At 52.4% G+C, this 21,466-nt stretch overlaps 1 protein-coding gene across 1 annotated transcript; it reads right to left on the reverse strand.

The window, feature by feature from the left end:
* Positions 1-371: 371 nt before the first annotated feature.
* Positions 372-7,638, reverse strand: LOC141737312 (olfactory receptor 14J1-like). Its single transcript, XM_074571991.1, has 2 exons — positions 7,085-7,638; positions 372-426 (listed from the first exon to the last, which is right to left on the reverse strand). Exons 1-2 carry the CDS (start codon positions 7,636-7,638, stop codon positions 372-374), a joined length of 609 nt encoding a protein of 202 aa, XP_074428092.1.
* Between the last annotated feature and the right edge of the window lie 13,828 nt (positions 7,639-21,466).

Below are 21,466 nucleotides of genomic sequence, written 5' to 3' on the forward strand. Positions count from 1 at the left end.
CGCCAGGTCCCTCTGGATGATATCCTGTCCCTCTGGCATGCCAACCGCACCACTCAGCTTGGTGTCATCAGCAAACCTGCTGACGGTCCATTTGATCCCACTGTCTATGCCATTGATGAAGATGTTGAACAGCACCGGTCCCAGTACGGATCTCTGAGGGACACTGCTTACCACCCCCCTCCATCTGGACATCGAGCCATTGACCACTCTACCCTCTGGATGCGACCATCCAGCCAGTTCCTTATCCACCGAACAGTCCACCCATCAAATCCATATCTCTCCAACTTAGAGAGAAGGATGTTGTGTGGGACCGTGTCAAAGGCCTTGCAGAAGTCCAGAGAGATGATATCCATAGCTCCCCCCTTGTCCACTCATGCAGTCATGCCGTTGTAGAAAGCCACTAGGTTGGTCAGGCAGGACATGAGCCTGGTGAAGCCATACTGGCTGTCTCAAATCAGCTCCATGTCTTCCATGTGCCTTAGCATAGCTTCTAGGAGGATCTGTTCCATGATCTTCCCAGACTTTTCATTCTGAAGACTGAGTCAGCCTCATGTCCATGGTACAAGACACAAAGACAAGAGGCAATGGGATGACAAACAAGAGGGTCAGGGTAGATACAGGGAGAAACTTTTCCAGCATAAGGATAGTCAAGTGCTGGAAGCTGTTTCCCAGGGAGCGTGCACTGGATCTCTTCTAGCAAGTGACCAAGATGTGTTTGGAGAAAGCCCTCAGTAACTGGTCTGGCCCTGCAGGAGGCTGCTCGAGACACCTCCCGAGGACCCTTCTAGCCTAAATATGACTGTCCTTCCTTCCCCTTCATTTCTTCAAATTAGGGAAAGCTCTTAGGTTGTCTCTGACCCCAGAAGTAATTCACATCAGGTGCCAGGGTGCTTCAGAGGTGCCCCCAAACAGCCCTGACCTTTTCATTCCTTGAAACGACAATTGCTTCTCTTTTTATATCCAACTGCCCTCCAAAATGAACGGTTTCCCTGTCCATCCATTCCCCCTTGGCCACGCTTTTCATTTTGTTACAACCTTGGGGTATATCTGAGATGGCTGGTGTGCTGATTTTCAAACTTGGGTGGCAAATCCATAAAGCAAATCATTCTCTTTCATGACCTGTAGCATCCTGCAATTCCCCATATGCTTATCTGGTTTGAGGCACTGTCCATCAAACCTTAAATGCTGATGATTTGGCCTTTCAGTCCAGAGGGACCTTGACACACTTGGGGACTTGGCCAAATGAAACCTCCTGAAGTGAAGTTTCATAAGGCAAAGGGGGCAAGGTGTGCACTGGGGGCAGAACAAAGCTCGTGCACTGGGACAGGCTGTGACCCGACTGGCTGAGGAGTGTCCTGGGGAGAAGGGTGTGGGAGTTATGGTGGATGCCATATATGGATCCTATTGGGAAAGGAGGATGGAGAAACTGGAGAAAGTCCAGAGGAAGTCTGTGAGGATGGGGTTAGGGGCCTGAAGCACATGAGCTGTGTGGAGAGGCTGAGACAACTGGGCCTCTTCAGTCTGCTGAAGGGGAGGCACAGGGCAGTCTAAGAGCAGGTGACATCTTCCTCGAGAGAGGAAGGTGGAGACAATCCACCTCCAGGATGTTTGGCAGAGACAACAGTGGCAAGCATCCTCCATGGAGATTATACTGAGCATTAGGAAACACGGACTAGGCGGACGTTGCCCTGCAGCAGGACACCCATCGACTCTCTGTTATCTCCATCTTTGGAGGTTTTCAGCTCCCCAGAATGTCACCCAACCTGACCTGGGGATTGACAACCCTACCTTTTGGTGAGAGGCTGGACCAGAGGCTTCCCCATCAACCCCTTTCCCAAAAACTCTTCCATGAGCCTGTGCCTTGCAGTGTTCCTTGGGAGAGGAGAGTCAGCTACAGGTGAGGTTTTCTTCAGCTCCTGGGACAATTCAGGGTGGCATTGTCTTGTGCTCTGTAGGTGTCTCATCCTACCTTTGATTATTTACATTTCCTGGCCAGTCTCCTTACCCATGCGGTGCTTTAGGCTGTGAAGAAGCTCAAAACCAACTCTTTGACTCGGTTACTTTCATTTGACGTGCTGAAACGCAGGGCAGACGAAGGCAGTTCAGAGCTTCTAGGATCTCTGCTGCACAGTTAGGACTCAGCAGACTGGAAATGCAGGTCACAGTGTTGTGTCAGTGTACTCCAGGGGTCAGGAGCAGTGGGTACCGGTCACACCACCACATGAAAAATTTGCCTTCCTTTGTGCCTTTCCAGAAATCTGGGATCTGTACCTTGGCCTGGACCAACTTCCCTATTCCCACCCTCCACCTCTTACTGGAACCAGGGAGAAAATACACAAAGCGGGCATGAATTCAGGGCAATTCTGTCTACGAGGTGTCATCTTTAAATGGTGACAAAGAGATAGCAGCGAGAGCAAAAACACTGTCCTGAGAACTTTGTGCCAGAGGCTAATTACTGAAAATTACAGCTACTTTGACAAGTAATAGTAAGTGTTGGGAAGGAAATAAAAGAGCTTTAGTGCATCATCATGAAGAATAAGAGTTGCCTTGCAGCAACGTCCTCTCTGTTGTTAGTGATAGTACCACGAATTCCAAAACATGCTTGAGAGTTTCTCTCTTTTCCCTTGTCTCTGAAACTCAGCCTCTCAGACCTGGACAGGACTACTTCAAATCTCTGCAACCCAAATCTCTCCCGTTGTTTCTCACGCTTTTACCCCAAGACCTTTTTTCCCATCACTTCCGCACACTGTGGAGTCTCTTGTTTATCTGGTCCTCTCTCACACAGCCTTGCTGAAAAATTTTCTCTAAGTCGTGATCCCACTTGTATCACCTCATGTTATGTACAGCTCCAGCCCCCTTCTGCAGAGCTCTATGGACTGGGCAGGTTTCCTTTTTTTCCTGCTCATTCACCTTCACTCTCTGTTTTTGCTGTATTCATACCAGTTCTTGTCTGAAGCAACACATTTATCTCCTCACAACTTCACCTATTTCCAGTTGCAGGCTGAGACATTTCCCTCAGCCATCATGAGATGTCAGGCATGACTCATCTATGTCTTTAAAAAGTGGAGAAACTGAAAAATGAGATTTAGCTGCTCAAAGGGAAACTGCTAAACTCATGGAAGGGGAATAAAAAACAAACCCCCCAAAACCCAGGGAAGCAGAAAAGATACCGATTCAATCTGGGTTTACCTCAACGGTGCAGCAACAGAAAAGGCTTCTCCGCACCTCCACCTCTCTGCGTTCAAACCTGGGCCTGTGCCCCACGTTACCCCCATGTTAGACAAAGTTTGCCCCGAGAGGCTGAACTCACACTGTTTCTGCTGTCTGCATGATGGTTCACATCCAGAAGGGGCCTGGAGACAAAGCTTGTATTTGAGCTGCGTGCATGAGAAGGAAAAAAGGACGGGGTCACGTCACTACACTGCAAATCTCTGTATTTGTGCAGATTCATTTCACCCCAATGCCTAAAACCTGGTTGAGTGATTCTTACCCCAGCTGCCTTGGGTGGCTGTGTGGCCAATAGCACAAATAACCCCTTCCAGGGGGAAGTATCTCCTGCCCTTGTGTGAGGTTAATGCACTCCCTGATTTCTCTGAAGCCCTACATGTAACCCAACAGCCTCCAGTCTCTCCTTTTGGGTTACCCAACAAATTCAAGATTAAGACAATAATATCATCTCCCACCAGGACCGAAAGACCAAAGTCAGAAAGGCTGTGAGGAATCAGTGCTATGGCTTGGAGTAGCCATGGCCAGGGCCAGGCGCTGCAGGGTGATTTCCTCCTCTCAAAGCTGTAGAATGGCAAATATGGAGAGAGGTCAGTAGAGCTACTCCAAGCGGTCACTGCATGAGAAATATGCCGTCCACAGCCTGGATATCTGGGTAACTCGGCTCTTGTCAGAGTCGATGGAGAAATAATGAGTATAGTCTATGAGAACTGAAAAATGGTTCATGTGACCCAAGGGTCTGACTTGGGTGACAGACAGTAGTGCCTCCAGATGATGAGGAAGCAGAAGGCAGCTGCTCAGTCCCTGAGGGTGATATCAGTGTGCTAGTCTGTCCATCCCAGTTGTGCTCCCACGATGTTCAAATTTGTGTTGGGCTTTTTTTTCTGCTTTTGTTTTTTTTGGATTTTTTTTTTCTGATGCTGTTACCATGAGATCCATTTTTAAAAAGGGTAGAAAGGAGGACCCTGCGTACTACGGCCCTGTCAGCCTCACCTCTGTGCCTGGCAAGATCATGGAACAGATCCTCCTAGAGGCTGTGCTAAGGCACATGGAGGACAGCAAGGTGATTCGAGACAGCCAGCATGGCGTCACCAAGGGCAAGTCCTGCCTGACCAATCTAGTGGCCTTCTACAATGGAGTGACCACATCAGTCGACAGCGGAAGAGCTACAGATGTTGTATATCGGGGCTTCGTAGGGCCTTTGAAACGGTCCCCCACAACATCCTTCTCTCTAAAGTGGAGAGATATGGATTGAATGGATGGACTGTTCAGTGGATGTGGAATTGGTTGGATGATGGCATCCAGAGGGCAGTGGTCAATGGCTCGACATTTGCAAGGGTATGTAGCAATAGGAAGAGGGGCAATGGTTTTAAACTAGAGCAGGGCAGGTTTAGATTAGACATTAGGAACAAGTTCTTTCCACTGAGGGTGGTGAGACACTGGCCCAGGTTGCCCAGAGAGAGGGTGGAGGCCCTATCCCTGGAGACATTCAAGGCCAGGCTGGATGAGGCCCTGAGCAACCTGATCTAGTTGAAGATGTCCCTGCTCACTGCAGGGGGCTTGGACTAGATAACCTTTCAAGGTCCCTTCCAACCCAATACATTCTATCATTCTATGAGTCTATGATTCTATGAGTCCATACCCACCCATCACCCTCCTTGTCGCCCAGTCCCTGAGCAGAAAAAAGGGTGCTTCTTTCATCAAATTTATCTCACAGATTTCCTACCAATATTTTGAGGGGAGAAATGTTCCTCAGAGGAACTTCTATATTTAGAATGGTGCATTTTGCATCTCTACTTCTGCCGCTCTCTTTCTTCTTCTTCCTCTCTCTATTCTTTCTTCAAAGAGCTCTCCAAGGAAAAGATCCATTGAACCCTAGAATGGTTCAGGTTGGAAGAGACCCCTGAACACCCTTGTACCGGGTCTGGCTGGGATGGAGTTAACTTTCCCCATAGCAGCCATACCCTGCTGTGCTTCCTACTCGTGCCTAGAATGGTGTTGATCCCGCACCAGTGTTTTGGCTATCGCTGAGCAGCGCTCGCACTGCATGAAGGCTGTCCCTCCAACCTCCTCTAAAGGTAGTACACTCGGGGTGGGCAAGTGGTTGGGATGGGCCATAGATGGGACAGCTTTACTGAATTGACCAAAGGGATATTCCATGCAATGTGGCAACATTCTCAGCCATAAAACCTGAGAGAAAGGAATTGGGAGGACATTCGCTATTAACACATTTGTCTTCCATTAAAACCACTACATGTACTGAATCCTTGCCTCCCAGGAGGTGACTTGACATTGTCTGCTGATGGGAAATAGAGAAAAAAATCTTCCTCGGTTTGCCTTTTCTTCTGCATGTGGCCTTTGCTTTTAAGCTTTTTCTTTTTTTTTTTTTTTAATGTTTTTTATTTTTTGATTTTTCTTCTTTCTACTTACTTTTATTTTGACCCATTATTTTTTTCACCTTATTTTGTCTTCGTCTCTTACGGAGAAGCACACAGGCTGTTCCTGGAGACACACCCAGCACTGTCAGGGCTCTGGCAGTGCTGTTCAGAGACACGAGTCCTTCCCTGGCACGGGCAGAGGCCCTGCAGCAGACTCCATGGCCTCCTGTTGCCACTCCCAGAGGCCGGCAGCACCTCAGCCCCGCACTGTGTCTCCCTGCTCGGCACCTCTCTGAGATGCCCCACGGCGTGAGGAATGGACACAGGGACCTGGGGTCAAGGAAGCCCATCCCAGTGCTGCATTCAGGGGGTTTCCCAGGGGACGTTACTCTCCAAGTGAAGTGACCTCCAGACACTGTCCGCCCCACAGCCCTTCATTGAAGCCCCGGGAATGGCTGATGGTGTTTGGGCTTACTCGGGTTCATCTCACCCCACGCACACGACGTGCATGCTTGCATCTGGTTCCTACAATACAAACATGGACTTCTTCAGAAGAACAACCAACCTCCCCAAGCTGGGGCGAGAGGCCAGTGGTGGTTGTTACTGGATAAGTTGTAAGCATGACCCTAGGGCATCTTACCCCTAGTGTCCATCACAGCCAGGGACAGAGAAGAACCTGCTCTGCTGGCCCTTCCTGTCTTTCCCAGGAGCCCTGGCTGGGCGAGGGACCTGCTGCTTGTCCCCCCCTGCACACTCACACAGTTAAGCTGCACACAGGTGTTTTCGATTGCGGGGCGCTTTCCTGGGCATTTCCTTGAGAGCAACTTTGGAAGAAGGCCTGAGCCTTCAGGCACCGCCCTGCGGCAATGCCACGGTGTGACAGTGACGGAGGAGCTGTTGGGGAGGCCAGCTCTGCCGGAGAAGCGCCCAGTGCCTGTCCCTGCCTGTGGGGACAGGACAGCACACAGCAGGAGTATGAGCTGCCAGAGCACTCGGTCCTTACAGCAACACCTGCGCTCAGCAGGAGAGTGTGGAAACAGAAAGAGAATAAGTCTGAAAAGAGCAAGGCTGGTGCTCCCTGACAGTGCTGCTGTGCTGAGACCCTTTCCCCTCCACCTCTGCTCACAGGCACAGCCCTGCAGCTCCAGAGCAGGTCCCAAAGGAAGGATCTTGGGCAAACAAGTCGCTAGAAGATTCTTTCTTTTGTTTAAAGACACAGAGAGCACTGGTCCTCTTTTACAATGTCTGTGGGATTCACAAGTTAAGGTAGATGCATAGTTACAAACAGCAAAAATGATGACACTTCTTTGTGGACAGCATTATACAAAGAAAACCAATGCCAAAATCACAAACTCAAACCAAAACTAAGAAAAGCTACAGAAGATGGGCTTGCCCTGTAACAAGCTACATTCTGAGTGGTTTCCAAAACAAGACCGAAGAAGTTTATTGCTTCTGAAAATCATCTGGTCATCAGTTTCCACAGGGCATCCTTGAGCTCCTGGTTCCTCATGCTGTAGATGAGGGGGTTCACTGCTGGAGGCACCACGGAGTACAGCACAGCCACCACCAGATCAAGAACTGGGGAGGAGATGGAGGGGGGCTTCAGGTAGGCAAAAATGCCAGTGCTGATAAAGAGGGAGACCACGGCCAGGTGAGGGAGGCACGTGGAAAAGGCTTTGTGCCGTCCCTGCTCAGAGGGGATCCTCAGCACGGCCCTGAAGATCTGCACATAGGACAGCACGATGAAAACAAAACAACCAAATGCTAAACAGACACTAACCACAAGAAGCCCAACTTCCCTGAGGGAGTCTGAGTGTGAGCAGGAGAGCTTGAGGATCTGGGGGATTTCACAGAAGAACTGGTCCAGGGCATTGCCCTGGCAGAGGGGCAGGGAAAATGTATTGGCCGTGTGCAGGAGAGCATAGAGAAACCCACTGCCCCAGGCAGCTGCTGCCATGTGGACACAAGCTCTGCTGCCCAGGAGGGTCCCGTAGTGCAGGGGTTTGCAGATGGCAACGTAGCGGTCATAGGCCATAATGGTGAGAAGGCAATACTCTGCTGCAATAAAGAAGACAAAGAACAAGAGCTGTGCAGCACATCCTGCATAGGAGATGTCCCTGGTGTCCCAGAGGGAGTTGGCCATGGCTTTGGGAAGAGTGGTGGAGATGGAGCCCAGGTCGAGGAGGGAGAGGTTGAGGAGGAAGAAGTACATGGGAGTGTGGAGACAGTGGTCACAGGCAATGGTGGTGATGATGAGGCCGTTGGCCAGGAGGGCAGCCAGGTAGATGCCCAGGAAGGTCCAGAAGTGCAAGAGCTGCAGCTCCCGCGTGTCTGCAAATGCCAGGAGGAGGAACTGGGTGATGGAGCTGCCATTCGACATTTTCTTCCCCTGGGCTTGGAGACCTGTTAATGGAAAGAAAAGCAGTGAGAAGTTAGGGAAGATTTCTCTCAAACTGAAGTATTCAATTGGTCTTAGAAATCCACCAAACTGGCTCTCGCCTTTCAGGAAGACCTTTTGCAGGTCCTTTTTGTACACTCTGGTTGGTGCTGGCTGATAGTCCACCAGAGAGCTGAGATCTCTGCAGGATTCAGTCCTGCCCTACAGCCATGGGTAAAAAGGAACACGGGGTGATCTCAGATTAAATCCACTCCTGGCATCAAAGGGCTTTTCAGCATTGTCACCCAACTGCAGGGCAGAGCTCAGGGCACCTTGTTGTTGGTGTTGTTCTGTTGTAGTTTCCCCACCACACCTGAGGAGTGTTTTTAAGGCAGAAATCCCTGGCATTTCTGCTGTGCTGCAAGTGAAACCTTGTGGGTCCTGCCAAGAGAGTCAGGACAGTTCTCCTGCCAAGAGAGTCAGGACAGGGAGACACAGTCAGACACTCAAGGATTTCTCCTCTTTGGTGGTTGGGCTGCTGGGAAGGACACTCAGGACTTAATACCCGGGATAGTCAGGGGTGGAGGACTCTACTGTGTGGGGAGAGGAGACCACGGAATGTCTCCAGGGAAGGCACCTGCACTGCAGGGGATGGCAGGGAGGGCCTGGAATCCCCTCTCCCATGACCTTTCCTGCAGTAGCTCCCTTTCACTCTCTGCCCATGTCTCTGCCCCCCGGAGCTGTCTCTGCCTGGGGCTGTGTCATTGTCCCCAGGTCTCCTCCCTTTCAGTGCTCAGAGAACCCACCACACCTGCTGTGTGCTCAGCTCTGCCCTCAGGGCAAGTGCCTGCAAGCGCTAACAAGCAGCTTAGAAAAGTTCCTGCTAGAACCAGGGTATCATTGCCTTCTCCAGAACGGAGAAGTAAAATCCTCTCTCTCACAACCCACCCAGCAAAGAAGGAGTGGAAAACTCCAAGCAGGGACCCTCTTTCTTTCAGGTAAATGCTGCCTCTCTGTACTTCTCCAAAAGGACCCTCTGCAAATGTCCTGGGGGTGATCTGGAGCTGGGAGGAAACACGACCCATGCAGCACCCTCATGACTGCAGAAGGACCCTGCCGTGACACGACTGGGGTCACTCCTTCCACCCACAGCTTCTCCCCGCAGCGCCATGGGGAGCTCCCCGGGCAGGCTGAGAGCTGACCCTGGCAGGCAGCAGAGTCCCTGTCCCAGCACACAGTTCCCTGGGACACGGGGACCCTGCTCTGAAGGACAGCCCTGAGCACCCCTGCACGCACACCCACCTTCACAGCCCGGCAGCCGTCCCGGGGAGAAGGCAGCCGACATGCCCTGTGCCTTTGGTGATGTGGTAGGGCTGCCCTGCTCTCGAGCACATCCTTCTCAACACCGACGGAGCCTTGAGAGCCTTCCTGACAGATCACATTAGCCATGGGCTATGCCAGCTTTAGGAGACTGCTCCAGGGAGCCTCTCTGCATTATACTGCAGCAGAGACACATCATGCCCTGTCCCTCTGACGGTGCAGCAGGGAAGCCCTGCTCCACACGTTGTCCTTCTCCTCGAAACTAGAGAAACTGTGAGAGTGGTACTTGCAGATCCCGTAGGCTGGGGGTTGTTCCAGCTTCTGGAGATCCCTCCAGCAGCTGCAGATTCAATGCCCTGCAGCCAGAGACTGTGCAAAGGCTGTGAGGATTTCTCCCAGTGAGCTCTCAGCACTCTCCCACCCCAGGCTGCCTTTAAGATCCGCTGGCCTCACACGTCTCCCCTCGTTACGTGCAGGCAGTGCCCTCAGCCCTGCTGCCCTTTGCAGAGGAGCTGCTCCTGGGCAGAGCTGTCTCTCTGCAGCGCTGCCCGCTTGCCACGAGCTCCCTCCATGCCAGGAGCCCAGCCCAGCTCAGACGCAGAGGACCAGCCCGAGACGTCACTTTCTCTGCCTCCTCGGGGCTCCCTGGAGGTGTCCCTGTGCCTCCAGGGGAACCTACTGGGAAAGAGACTGAAGTAATACTGTGTGGTCTCTCTCGCACCTCTGGAGAGACGCTTCTTTCCAGATGGGTAATTTCTCCTGTCAGAGAGAGCTGCGCACGAGAAAGGTCTTGTTCCTTCTGGTATGAGACAGGAAACCTGGACAGTGCCAGATCTCCTTTGCCCCCGCTGAGCGAAGGCAGTCGGCTTCGTCAACTGAGGCATCTCCTCCTTGGTTTGTAGTCCTGGGTGTGAAGTGGACTCAGCTCTCACTTAGGGCTGCCACAATCCCACAAGAGGGGGGATTCCTCTTGCCTCTCTTCAGGTGGGCACAAAATAGGCACCTGCTGCATGGGAGCTGCTGGTCTCAGCTCCCAGCGTCATTCCTGGAGGTGGAGGCCAGCAGTGAGCTCTTCAGACTCAAACACCTACTGACATTTCAGGTCTCAGACGTGGTCCAAGATACGTGCCGGTAACTGCAAGATCTAACGGAGCAGTTCATAGAGACAGGGCAGCATCTGGTGCCGTCATCTTTGAGATTCATGAGGAATTCCTTTGGCCACCAGCACGTGGCCACATTTCGGACAACTGAACTTTTCCCTACTCTTTCAACCCAGGGCAGCCTTCTGAGGTAGTCAGGGGACCAGATGTACTCATTGCCATTGACCTCATCCATCTTCTCCATCAGCCGTGTATACTAGATCCCCACTGACTGTAACGGCAGATGTCTCATGGACATCCCCACATCACCTAACCTAATTCAGGGCAGCTACTCAATGGCCATGGACAGGCCTGTTGTGCTACAGGAGGTGCCAGGGCTCTCCAGCACAACTGCAGGTGGCCGGCAGGGACTGCACAGGACCTACGGGAAAGGCATCGCCTTCAGAGTGGGTGCGAGACACACACTCCAGATGCCATGTCTCATAGATTCAGTTTCTGTTGGCCGGCAACTGAATCCCACGAGGGCAATGAGGCAGGGTCTGACCCACCTCCATCCAGTCGATGCAGAGCCGTTCAGGAACAGGAAGCACATCACACTGGGATCTCCACTCATTTGCCTATTTAAGCAACACAAGGAAGTCTCCAGAATAATGACCCCAGGTCTTATTGGAGACATTAATGACCCTGACACCACTGGAAGGGGAACACAGCAGCATGCATACTGTCCAGCAGGTTTCTGGGTCTCTTGGGACAACTTCTTTGCACAGGCGCAAGGTAGGCCAACAAAGGTGTTGCTGAGTCCAGTCAATTCAGAGGGAATTCTGGTCAGGGGTGTGAAAATGTCAGCCTGGGCTGTAGCGACCATGAAATAGTGGGGTCTCAGCTCCCAAGGGGAGTGAGAAAAGACTGAAGCCAGACTACAGATGCTGGGTCTCTAGAGGAGAAATGGGGATGGCTTTAGGTAAGCTAGAGCTTCCCAAGTGTAGACCCTTGCAAGGCAAGGGTTCGAGGGCACCAAGAGGAGAGGCTGCTGCTTCAGGAACAGTTAAAGAAGAAACAAAGAGAATGAGTGGCCACTGCTGGAATTTAGTAACAGCAGGTGTAGATGAATCTGAGATTCCCTGTGTCCTTCTTGCCTTGGTCTCCTCCAGCAAGCTCTCCCAGGCCTTTGTGCCTTGAGGCAGGACTCTGGAGGGAAAAAAAAACGTGGTGAATTTGGATAGAGTCAGGAGTTACTTGAGCAAACACAATCCTTACCAGTCTATGGGACTGGAGGGGTGGCATCCGAGGGAGCTGAGAGGGCAGGACGATGCCACAGTAAAGCCACTCTCCATCATCATTGACAGGATCTGGAGTTTGCGGGAACTCCCTAACAACTGGCAGCACCCAAATGCTGCAGGCACTTTCTGCTGTGACCCTGCTTTGCGTAGAATGTTGGTCTATAGAAATCTTGCAAGGTCACTTCCAGCCTGAACGGAAAGTTCCCAGAACAGGCCAATGTCTGCCACCCTGAGACCCGGAATCTGCACTCTGCTCTTCGTCCTCACTCCCTCGGGAGCTGAGACTCCACTCTTTCTTTGCTACTAGAGCCAAGGCTGACAAGGATGACACAGGTTTTCTGATCCAGGTGAGCATCGCCTTGCTTGGCCCATCTGGCAGCTGTGCTAAAAAGCTGAGGCAAAGAGCCTCCAGACACCTAAAGGAGCATTTGCACCGTGCTCTCCTGGGAATGTCAGGGGGTGCTGGGCTGACTTTTGGCTGCCAGGTGCCCACCCAGCTTCACTCCCGCTCCCCCTCCTTCTCCACTCGCCTTGCTGTCTGCAGGGCTGTTTCTCTCCATGTGTCTCACTCCTCTCTCTTACCTGCTCTAGGTGACCCTGCTCTGGCAGGGGGGTTGGACTAGAAGATCTCCAGAGGTCCCTTCCAACCCTATGATTCTATGATTCTATGATTCTATGACTGCACGCTGCTTTTTAGCCTTGCTTCAATATGCTATCACAGAGGTGCCACGAGAATTGCTTACTGGCTCAGCTTTGGGCAGTGGCATGTCCTTCTGGAGCCAGCTGAAAGTGGCTCTCTCTCACATGGAGTCACCTCTTGATCCCTTTTCTCCTAAGCCACCTCTGCAGCCCCCTCACCCCTACCAAAACCTAGCCATGTCAACGCAATACACAGGGTCATTGATGTCCCCGGTAAGACGTTAAGTCGTTGGTGAGCCCAAGACTTCCTCAGGTTGGTTAAATAAGGGTTGGTCCCCTTCCTCTCCTTCATTATAGGTTCTTTGTGTCAGGGCAGAGATGTGCCGGACCTCAGTCGTGGCACCAGGGCCAAGCTCAGGCGTGCAACAAAGCCAGCTGTTACCAAGTGCCCAAGTACCGTGCAGGCAAAAGGTTTGCGTCAGAGCATGCTGGGGGGGATGGCAGATGGCAATGTAAAGGGGAAAGGAGGAGATCAATCCCTGCTCTCCTCAGGACGAGAGAGAAGCAGGGCTGGACTCTGCAGCCCCGGCACGAGAGGGCTTTGTGTCTGCGGGGTCTCTGCAGCCCCAGAGGGCCTGTGGTGCAGGTGAAGCTGATCTCGAGGCAGGACAAGGGGCTTTTGCAAGTGTCCTTGGCTATGGGTATCCTGAGATCCAGGAACACTGTGAAAATCATTGCTCTGTTCCTTGACTGCAGCATCAAAGGGATGACTGAGGGATGGGGGAGAAGCACTCCCTGCATCTACTGGATTGAGATGGGACAGCACTTGCCTCACTGCAGTTGCTTGAAGGAAAGCACTGAACGCCTCAGAAGGTCTCTTGGGGTCTCTTACACGGCTGCTCTGAATGGGGATGATGTTCGCGCAAGTCCTGTGCTGTCCCTGCCGGCTGCACGCAGTTGTGCTGGAGAGCCCTGGCACCTCAGGCAGCTCCACAGGATGGAGTTAACCTTGAAATTGGGCAGCTGCCCTGAATTAGGTTGGGCATTGTAGGGGTGCCAGTGAGAACCCAGCCCTAACTGCCAATGGAGATCTGGTAAAGACAGCTGGTGGAGAAGAGAGAGAGACGTAGCTCTTCCAGTGGCAATGACTCCATTTGCTCAGAGGAATAGCTCTACAGGCTGCCCTGTACATAGTGAGCAGGAACAGGCTTCATTGTCCTAAAGGTGGCCATCTGCTGTCACTTCAGCTGCCCAAAGCAATGCCCCAAGAGCCTCCAAAATGATGGCCCCAGACGCTGCCCTGTCCCTCTGAACTGCTCCATCAAAGTTTAGAGATACCTGCACATGTCTTGGGCCACCTCTGGCACTTCAAATGTGCACTGTGGTTTGCAGGGGTACAGGAGATTCCTCCCTTTCATTGTCTGGGTGTCCTGTCTCATAGGTGGAAAAGAAGAGGTCGTTCTGGGACCTAACTCTGCCTCTGATAGGGGAAATGATACTGCCGGAAAGGAATGTCCCCCCGCAACAGCTGAGGGAGGAAACATCAGTCATGACTTCAGCTTGTTTCACAGCAGGTTCCCCTGGAGCCTCAGGGACATCTTTGGTGGAGCCACAGCGAGCCGAGAAAGTGCCACCTGATTAGGTCAGAAGTCCTTGAGTGCATTGCATGGAGGAGACTCAAGCATGCACATCATGTGCATGTGGGGAGAGGAACCCGAGTTGAGCACAAGTGCCACCAGCTATTCCCAGAGCGTCCACGAAGGCCTGTGGGACACACTCTGTCTTCGGGTAACTTGACTTTGAGAGGAACGTCCTCTGGGAAACCACCTGGATGCCGCACTGGGATGTGCTTCCGTGAACCAGGGTCCCTATGTCCATACCTCATGCCATGAGGCATCTCAGATGGGCACCACACCACAGGGCTGAGGTGCCTCCCAGCATCTGGGAGTGGCAGCAGGAGGCCAGATACTCCCCACACCTCTGCACGTGGAAGGGAAGGGCTCGCGGCTTTGAACACCCCTGTCAGAGCCCTGACAATTCTGCGTGTGACTTCAGGAACAACCCCACCGGCCCAATGAGATTTCTCTCACCTGCCTTTTCCGGTCCATCGCAAGTGCCTCTGTGTGCTGCCTCACCCTCCCCTGTCCTTATGGCCCATCCCTTGTTTCACACAGTCTGAAAGCAGCACGTCCACAGAGCATTTCGCCCGTGCAGTCCGAAAGGGTCCTGCAAGCAGGAGTGTCGCTGCCCTCCAGAAGATGGCTTTTCTCACCCTTCACACAGAACAGAGCACGTCTAGGGACTATGATGCACTCAGAAGCACAGACACCTCCGTGTTTCACCTCTCTGAACTTCCTTCCCAATGTCCTTAGGCACCTAACAGAGAAACAAATGTTGTCACTCGAAGGCGTACCCACAAGGAGAGAGGGGACAGGAAGACCTAAAATTTTCCATGGAAAAAAGGGATTAGGACAATTTGTCATCATCAATGGCGTTTCCCCTAATGGGAATGGGGAACGTCCCCAACCTTCAGAAAAATCTCTTCCTCCTCCCTCCCATGACCTGCCCCATAATTGCAGTTGGGAACAGCCTCAGCATGGGGCTGCTGGTGGAAAACCTGGAAACCTGCTACAGCTCCGCCACCCGGACTGTCCTCCCACTGGGCACAGCACCATCTCTGCTCACAGCGCTCTTAGGGCTATTTCCTGCACCTTTGGCAGGTACAGAGTGGCTCCTGCTGGTGGCCACATGCTATGACCAGTACTTGGCTCTGTGCCACCCCCTGCTCTCTGCAAGACTCCTGAACTGGAAGGGTTGTCGCTAGAAGACAGCTGCACCTTGGCTGGGGGGATTTCTGTCATCTGCAGTAATCATTTCGTTCTTGTCCCACATACATTGGCTGGCCCTGATGTACTAGACCACTTTTGTGATTTTGCCCCAAGGCTGGAGCTCTCCTGCAGTGAAACCATGACGCTCATGCTCTCAGCTTTGGAAACGTGCTGTTTAGATCCAGTCTTCCCCTTCCTGGTCACACCGGCATCTTGTGTGTGCATCAGAGCTTCCATGGCCACCGAATTAATTCACATCAGGTGCAGGGATGCTTTACATGTGCCCTTATACAGCCCTGACCATATCAAGAATCCTTCAGTACTCCTTCGGGAGTTTGTTTGATTTCCCAAGGAGTATCAGTACCTATTAAAAAAAATATAAACATACATATGTCCAATGCAGCAGTCTGCATCTCTGTTAGAAGCCTTGAAGCAGTGTCCGGGGGAGCAGGGCTTGAGATGTGAGCATCCCGTGAGTTGACGGATCCCCTTTCCCAGCAGATGGGGTCAGGGCTTGGCTGTCCTGCTTGGTGACACACATCAAGGGCTTTCACAACCACATGCCACGTTTGATTTTCCACCTCGAAGCAGCACCTCTGACTTCCTGCTTCACCAGCCTCCAAGGACTCTGGGAAGCTCTTGGAGGTTTGCTGCTGACTTTTACTTGTCTTGAGGCTTGTTCAGTCTTTCAGGATCTGCAGTTCAGGCACTTGGCACCAGAGGGCTCATTAACATGCAAAACGCCCTAACAAGTCAAGTCTCTGGGCATATTTTTCCTTAAAGTCTTCAATTCTCATGTGCTTAATTAGAGAAGTTTCAGGAACGTAATCAAAGTGAAATAATATGATTACTAAACAACAAGAAGAAAGGGTTTCTTTTTTCTTTTTCCTACTTTATTTTTCTGCTTATACATGAATAGAAATCAGCAGTCTCTACATGATACTGATCCTGAGCGTCTGCTAATGCAGCCTGAACAGATATGAAAATCAAGACCCTTTGTGTTCCTCAACCTATGGCCAGTCTTCATCCTGCCCCCAACCCAGCATTTCTCTCATCAGCCCCCTGGGACTTACAGCAGCCCTGTTCAAATCTGAGCTTCCTCCACTGAAGCTGCGCGGTTCAGCCCATTGGCACCGGTTCCCACCTGGGTTACTTGGAGAACGAGCAGCACACGGACACAGAAGGGTGTTTGCCACTTGCCAACAAATGGAAACAAAGGAATGCATAGCTCAGTAAAAAAATGAGACATTCCTCAGCAATGTGTAAAGTCCACATTACCCCCACCGAAATCTGCTTCCTACAGTGGCTACCCTTAGACCAACAGAAAACATAATTTTTGTTAAATCACAGATCCCAAGACTTCCCAAAAGATTCCCTGTCCTGGACTTTCTTTCTTTGTCCATAATTGTTCTTTGCACGCAGTGAGGCTTACACTCACATCACGAGCTCCCTCGATTCGCAGAGAGAAGCAAAGAGACAAAGTAAATCAAATGGTCTTTTGAATACACAAATCTGCCTAAAGGGGGCCCTGAGCAGCAACAAGCTTTTGGACAAATCATGGAATAACAGAATGATGGAATGTGTGGGGTTGGAAGGGACCTTGAAAGGTCATCTAGTCCAACCCCCTGCAGTAAGCAGGGACACCGACAACTAGATCAGGTTGCTCAGAGGCTCATCAAACCTGGCCTTGAATGTCTCCAGGGATGGGGCCTCCACCCCGTCTCTGGGCAACCTGTGCCACTGTCTCACCACCCTCAGTGGAAAGAACTTCTTCCTAAACTCTAATCTAAACCTGCCCTGCTCTAGTTTAAAACCATTGTCCCTCGTCCTAAGGCTACATGCCCTTGCAAACAGCCTTGCAACAGCTTTCTGACAGGGCCCCTTCAGGTACTGGAAGGCCGCTATAAGGTCTCCCCGGAGCCTTCTCTTCTCCAGGCTGAACAACCCCAACGTCTCTCAGCCTGTCTTCACAGGAGAGGTGCTCCAGCCCTCTGATCATCTTCGTGGCCCTCCTCTGCACCCGCTCCAGCAGGTCCATGTCCTTCTTGTGCTGAGGGCTCCAGAGCTGGACACAGTACTCCAGGTGGGGTCTCACGAGAGCAGAGTAGAGGGGGAGAATCCCCTCTCTGGGTCTGCTGGCCATGCTTCTTTTGATGCAGCCCAGGACACGATTGCCTTCTGGGCTGCAGGCGCACATTGTTAGCTCATGTCCAGCTTTTCATCCACCAGGACCCCCAAGTCCTTTTCCACAGGGCTGCTCTCTATCAAGTCATCCCCCAGCCTGTATTGGTAACGAGGGTTGTCCTGACCCAAGTGTAGGACCTTGCACTTGGCCCACCTTGATTGCCGTGTCCAGTTTTGCACCCCCCACCACAAAAAAGACATTGAGGGGCTGGAGCAGGTCCAGAGAAGAGCAATGAAGCTGGTGAGGAGTCTGGAGAACAAGTCTGATGAGGAGCAGCTGAGGGAGCTGGGGCTGTTTAGCCTGGAGAAAAGGAGGCTGAGGGGAGACCTTCTCGCTCTCTGCAACTCCCTGAAAGGAGGGTGTACAGAGGTGGGGGTCGGTCTCTTCTCCCAAGAAACAAGCAATAGGAGAAGAGGAAATGGCCGCCAGTTGCCCCAGCAGAGGTTTAGACTGGATATTAGGACGAATCTTTCCCCTGAAAGGTTTTTCAGGCATTGGAACAGGCTGCACAGGGAAGTGGCTGAGGCACCATCCCTGGAGGTAATTAAAAGACGGGTAGACAGAGCGATGGCACCTCTCGCTCCAGAGGCACCCAGCTGCGGCCACCACAGCCAGTCTCCCAGCAAGCGGCTCTAGAGAGCAGACGCACATTGTTGCATCGTCACATTGCCGCGACACCGCACTGCACATCGTCATGTTGCCACGCCGCTGCCCGGCTGCTGCCCAGCCACCCCGGGGCCCACCTGGACGGCCGTCTGGACACGCGTGTGGGCCAGTTGCTCTCGCTTTGGACAGTCAATATGTGGCTTGGACTCTAAAAATGACTGGCTGGATCCTAAAAATGCTGTTTGAGAGCTTGACAATGGGTCTTTGAATCTTAAAATGGGCGTTGGAACTTGTAAATGAGGGTTTGTACCTAAAAATGAGGCTTTGGGTTCAAAAGCATGATAATTTGGTCCCTAAAAGAGGGGGTTGGACCATAAAAATGAGGGTTTTGACATCCAAGATGCATCTTGGACCCTAAAACTGGCTTAACCTTAAAAATGCCTTTTTGGAGCCTGAAATAGAAGCTTTGGAAACAAAAAATGTGTTTTGGTACTCTTGAAAGGAGACTTTACAAAACACAACTGAGCCTGGGGACCCCTCCCCAGCGGCCAGTGGGGTCGATAGTGTCCCCATATCTCACTGTGACGTGGAGGTGGACAAAACTGATGCTGCCATGGAACCAGCCCAGCAGGCAGCCGCTGTCCCCACAGCCCTGGGCATTGGGCACCTGTGGGGACAGGGAGGGGGACAAGAGACCTGGAGGGACAGAGACAGGGCTGGGGACAGTGGTGTGGCCAGGACACCTGTGGGGACAGCGATGGGGACATGACACCTACTGGGATGACACTGGGTTCAGGGATAGGGTCAGCTGCAGGTTGTACACCTGCCCCTCCTCTGCGCTCCCACACGGGGAAGTCAGGGGGCTGAATGTGGCACGTGTGTCCCCCTCCCCGCAGTGTCCCCACACCCCACGGTGCTCTCCCCATCTCCTCCCCGAGGAGCTGCCTCTGTGTGTGTGGCATCTGTGCTGCTGTTGGCTCTCGGCCTGCTGGAGGAGGTCTTGCTCTTTTTGAAGAGCCTCCAGTCTTTCAATCCGCTGCTTGATCACCGTGAGGTGCCTGTCAAGAGAAAGGAAGGCAGCTGAGAAGGAGCCGCTCTGTCCATCTGGGCCGGGCTGTTTTCCGCTCAGCCGCTCCCGTCATCCTGCTCCCAGCTGCTTTGCTCCAGGAGCCCCGGCAGCAGCTTCCAGCTGCCTGCCCAAGGCTCCAAAGACAGACTGTGCCAACGTGTTTGCATCCGGCACCGGCTCCTTCCACCGCCGGGCTTTGTCTGTTCACTGGGCCATGAGGCTCCAGGACTTCTCTTGGGGACCACGGGCCCCCTTCAAGAGCAAGCGTTACTTGGCCTTTTCTCACCTCTGCTTCCTCTTCCTCTCTCCACCTGGCAAACTCTTTCTCTCCTCCTGCAGCAGCCACTCTCACAGGCAAGAAACGTCAGTCCTTCCCGGCAGTTCAGGGGCATCGTCTAATTTGGCCGGGTCTTGCCGGGGCTTTTTCTGAAAGGTAACACCGGTTTGGGGTTCACTGTTGCCTGGACAAGCGCTCACGCCCCTGCATGCTGAGGCGTCCCGCAGGCCCAGCCTAGCGACGAGGGCAGGAGAGAAATGCTTCCCTCGGGACCCCGCGTGCTTGCAGGTGACTTTTCTGCCCATGCCCACCCCGCTCTCTGCGCTAGCTCTGCTGGCGGCCCAGTCGTCCTTTCCCTGCCACACCACGTGTCCCAGCAGCGCAGCCCTCACTTCTGCATTGGGTGCCTCCCCTCCCCGAGATGCCGCAAGGGAAGCCCCAGCCCTCGGCACCGTGCCGCTGACCGGTGCCCACCAACACCCCGCTGTGTCTGCCTCCTCTCGCATGAACCATCATTAAACCAAAGGTCTCTCAGCACTCTGTCTACCCGTCTTTTAATTACCTCCAGGGATGGTGCCTCAGCCACTTCCCTGTGCAGCCTGTTCCAATGCCTGAAAAACCTTTCAGGGGAAAGATTGTTCCTAATATCCAGTCTAAACCTCTGCTGGGGCAACTGGCGGCCGTTTCCTCTTCTCCTGTTGCTTGTTTCTTGGGAGAAGAGACCGACCCCCACCTCTGTACACCCTCCTTTCAGGGAGTTGCAGAGAGCGAGAAGGTCTCCCCTCAGCCTCCTTTTCTCCAGGCTAAACAGCCCCAGCTCCCTCAGCTGCTCCTCATCAGACTTGTTCTCCAGACTCCTCACCAGCTTCATTGCTCTTCTCTGGACCTGCTCCAGCCCCTCAGTGTCTTTATTGTGGTGGGGGGCGCAAAACTGGACACAGCACTCGAGCTGGGGCCTCACCAGTGCCCAGTACAGGGGGACGGTCACTTCTCTAGTCCTGCTGGCCACACTGTTCCTGATACAGGTCAGAACGCTGTTAGTCCCACCTGGCCTTGTGCCCCGGGATTCTGGGTTGGTTGGGTTGGAGTTTGGGGTGGATTTTGGGTTTTTTGATTTGGCTTTTGGATTGGATGCTGAGTTTCCTGGACTGGATTCTTTTTGTTGGATCTTTCCTGTTGGATTTTTGGGGTTGTTTTTTTCATTTATTTAAGTTGTTTTTTGGGGTTCACGTTTTGGGGTTGGATTTTGGGTTTGATTATGGGTTGGTTGGTTGGAATTTTGGGTTGGATTGGATTTTTACCCCTTGGTGGGCGTGTCAGGCAGCCATTGTGACATGAGGGCGGCAGGGCCAGCGCTGAGTGTCTGGCGGTGGTGGCATGGCAACCGCTGATGTGCTGCCTGCAGTGGTGGGGCTGCCATCGGCAGGGACATGTTCAAGCAGGTCAGGTTCCTCCAACGCCGTCCAAGCTGGCCTTGACCCCTGGGATTTTGGGTTAGTTGGGTTGGATGTTGGGGTGGATTTTGTTTTGTTGGGTTTGGATCTTGGATTGGATTTTGGATTTTTTTGGGTTGGATGTTTGGGGTTGGATTTTTTTGGGTGGATTTGTTTTTATTTCAGTTAGATTTTGGGTTGGATTTTGGTTTTTTGGGTTGGATTTTTGGGGTTGGACTTTTTGGATTGGAATTTTGTGGTTGGTTGGGTTGAATTTTGGGTTCTTTTTTGGGGGTATTGGGTTGTTTGGAGTTGTGTTTTGGACTTTTTTGGGTTCAATTTTTTGGGTTGGGTTTTGGGGTTGGGTTTTTTGCGTTTGATTTTTACCCCTGGGTGGGCGTGTCAGGCAGCCATTGTGACATGAGGGCGGCAGGGCCAGCGCTGATTGTCTGGCGGTGGTGGCATGGCAACCGCTGATGTGCTGCCCGCAGTGGTGGGGCTGCCATGAGAAGGGATGTTGTTCAAGCAGGTCAGGTTCTTCCAATGCCGTCCAACTGGGCCTTGACCCCTGGGATTTTGGGGCGGTTGGGTTGGATTTGGGTTGAGTTGTTTTTTTAGGGTTGGATTTTTTGGGTTGTATTTTTTGCCTGTATTGTTGTTTTTCGAGTTGGATTTTGGATTTTTGGCATTGGTTTTTTGGAGTTGGTTGGGTTGAATTTTGGGTTGGGTTTTTTGGTGTTGTGGTTTTT

Source organism: Larus michahellis, unplaced genomic scaffold (genome assembly GCF_964199755.1).
Source record: "Larus michahellis unplaced genomic scaffold, bLarMic1.1 SCAFFOLD_34, whole genome shotgun sequence".
Lineage (NCBI taxonomy): Eukaryota > Metazoa > Chordata > Aves > Charadriiformes > Laridae > Larus > Larus michahellis.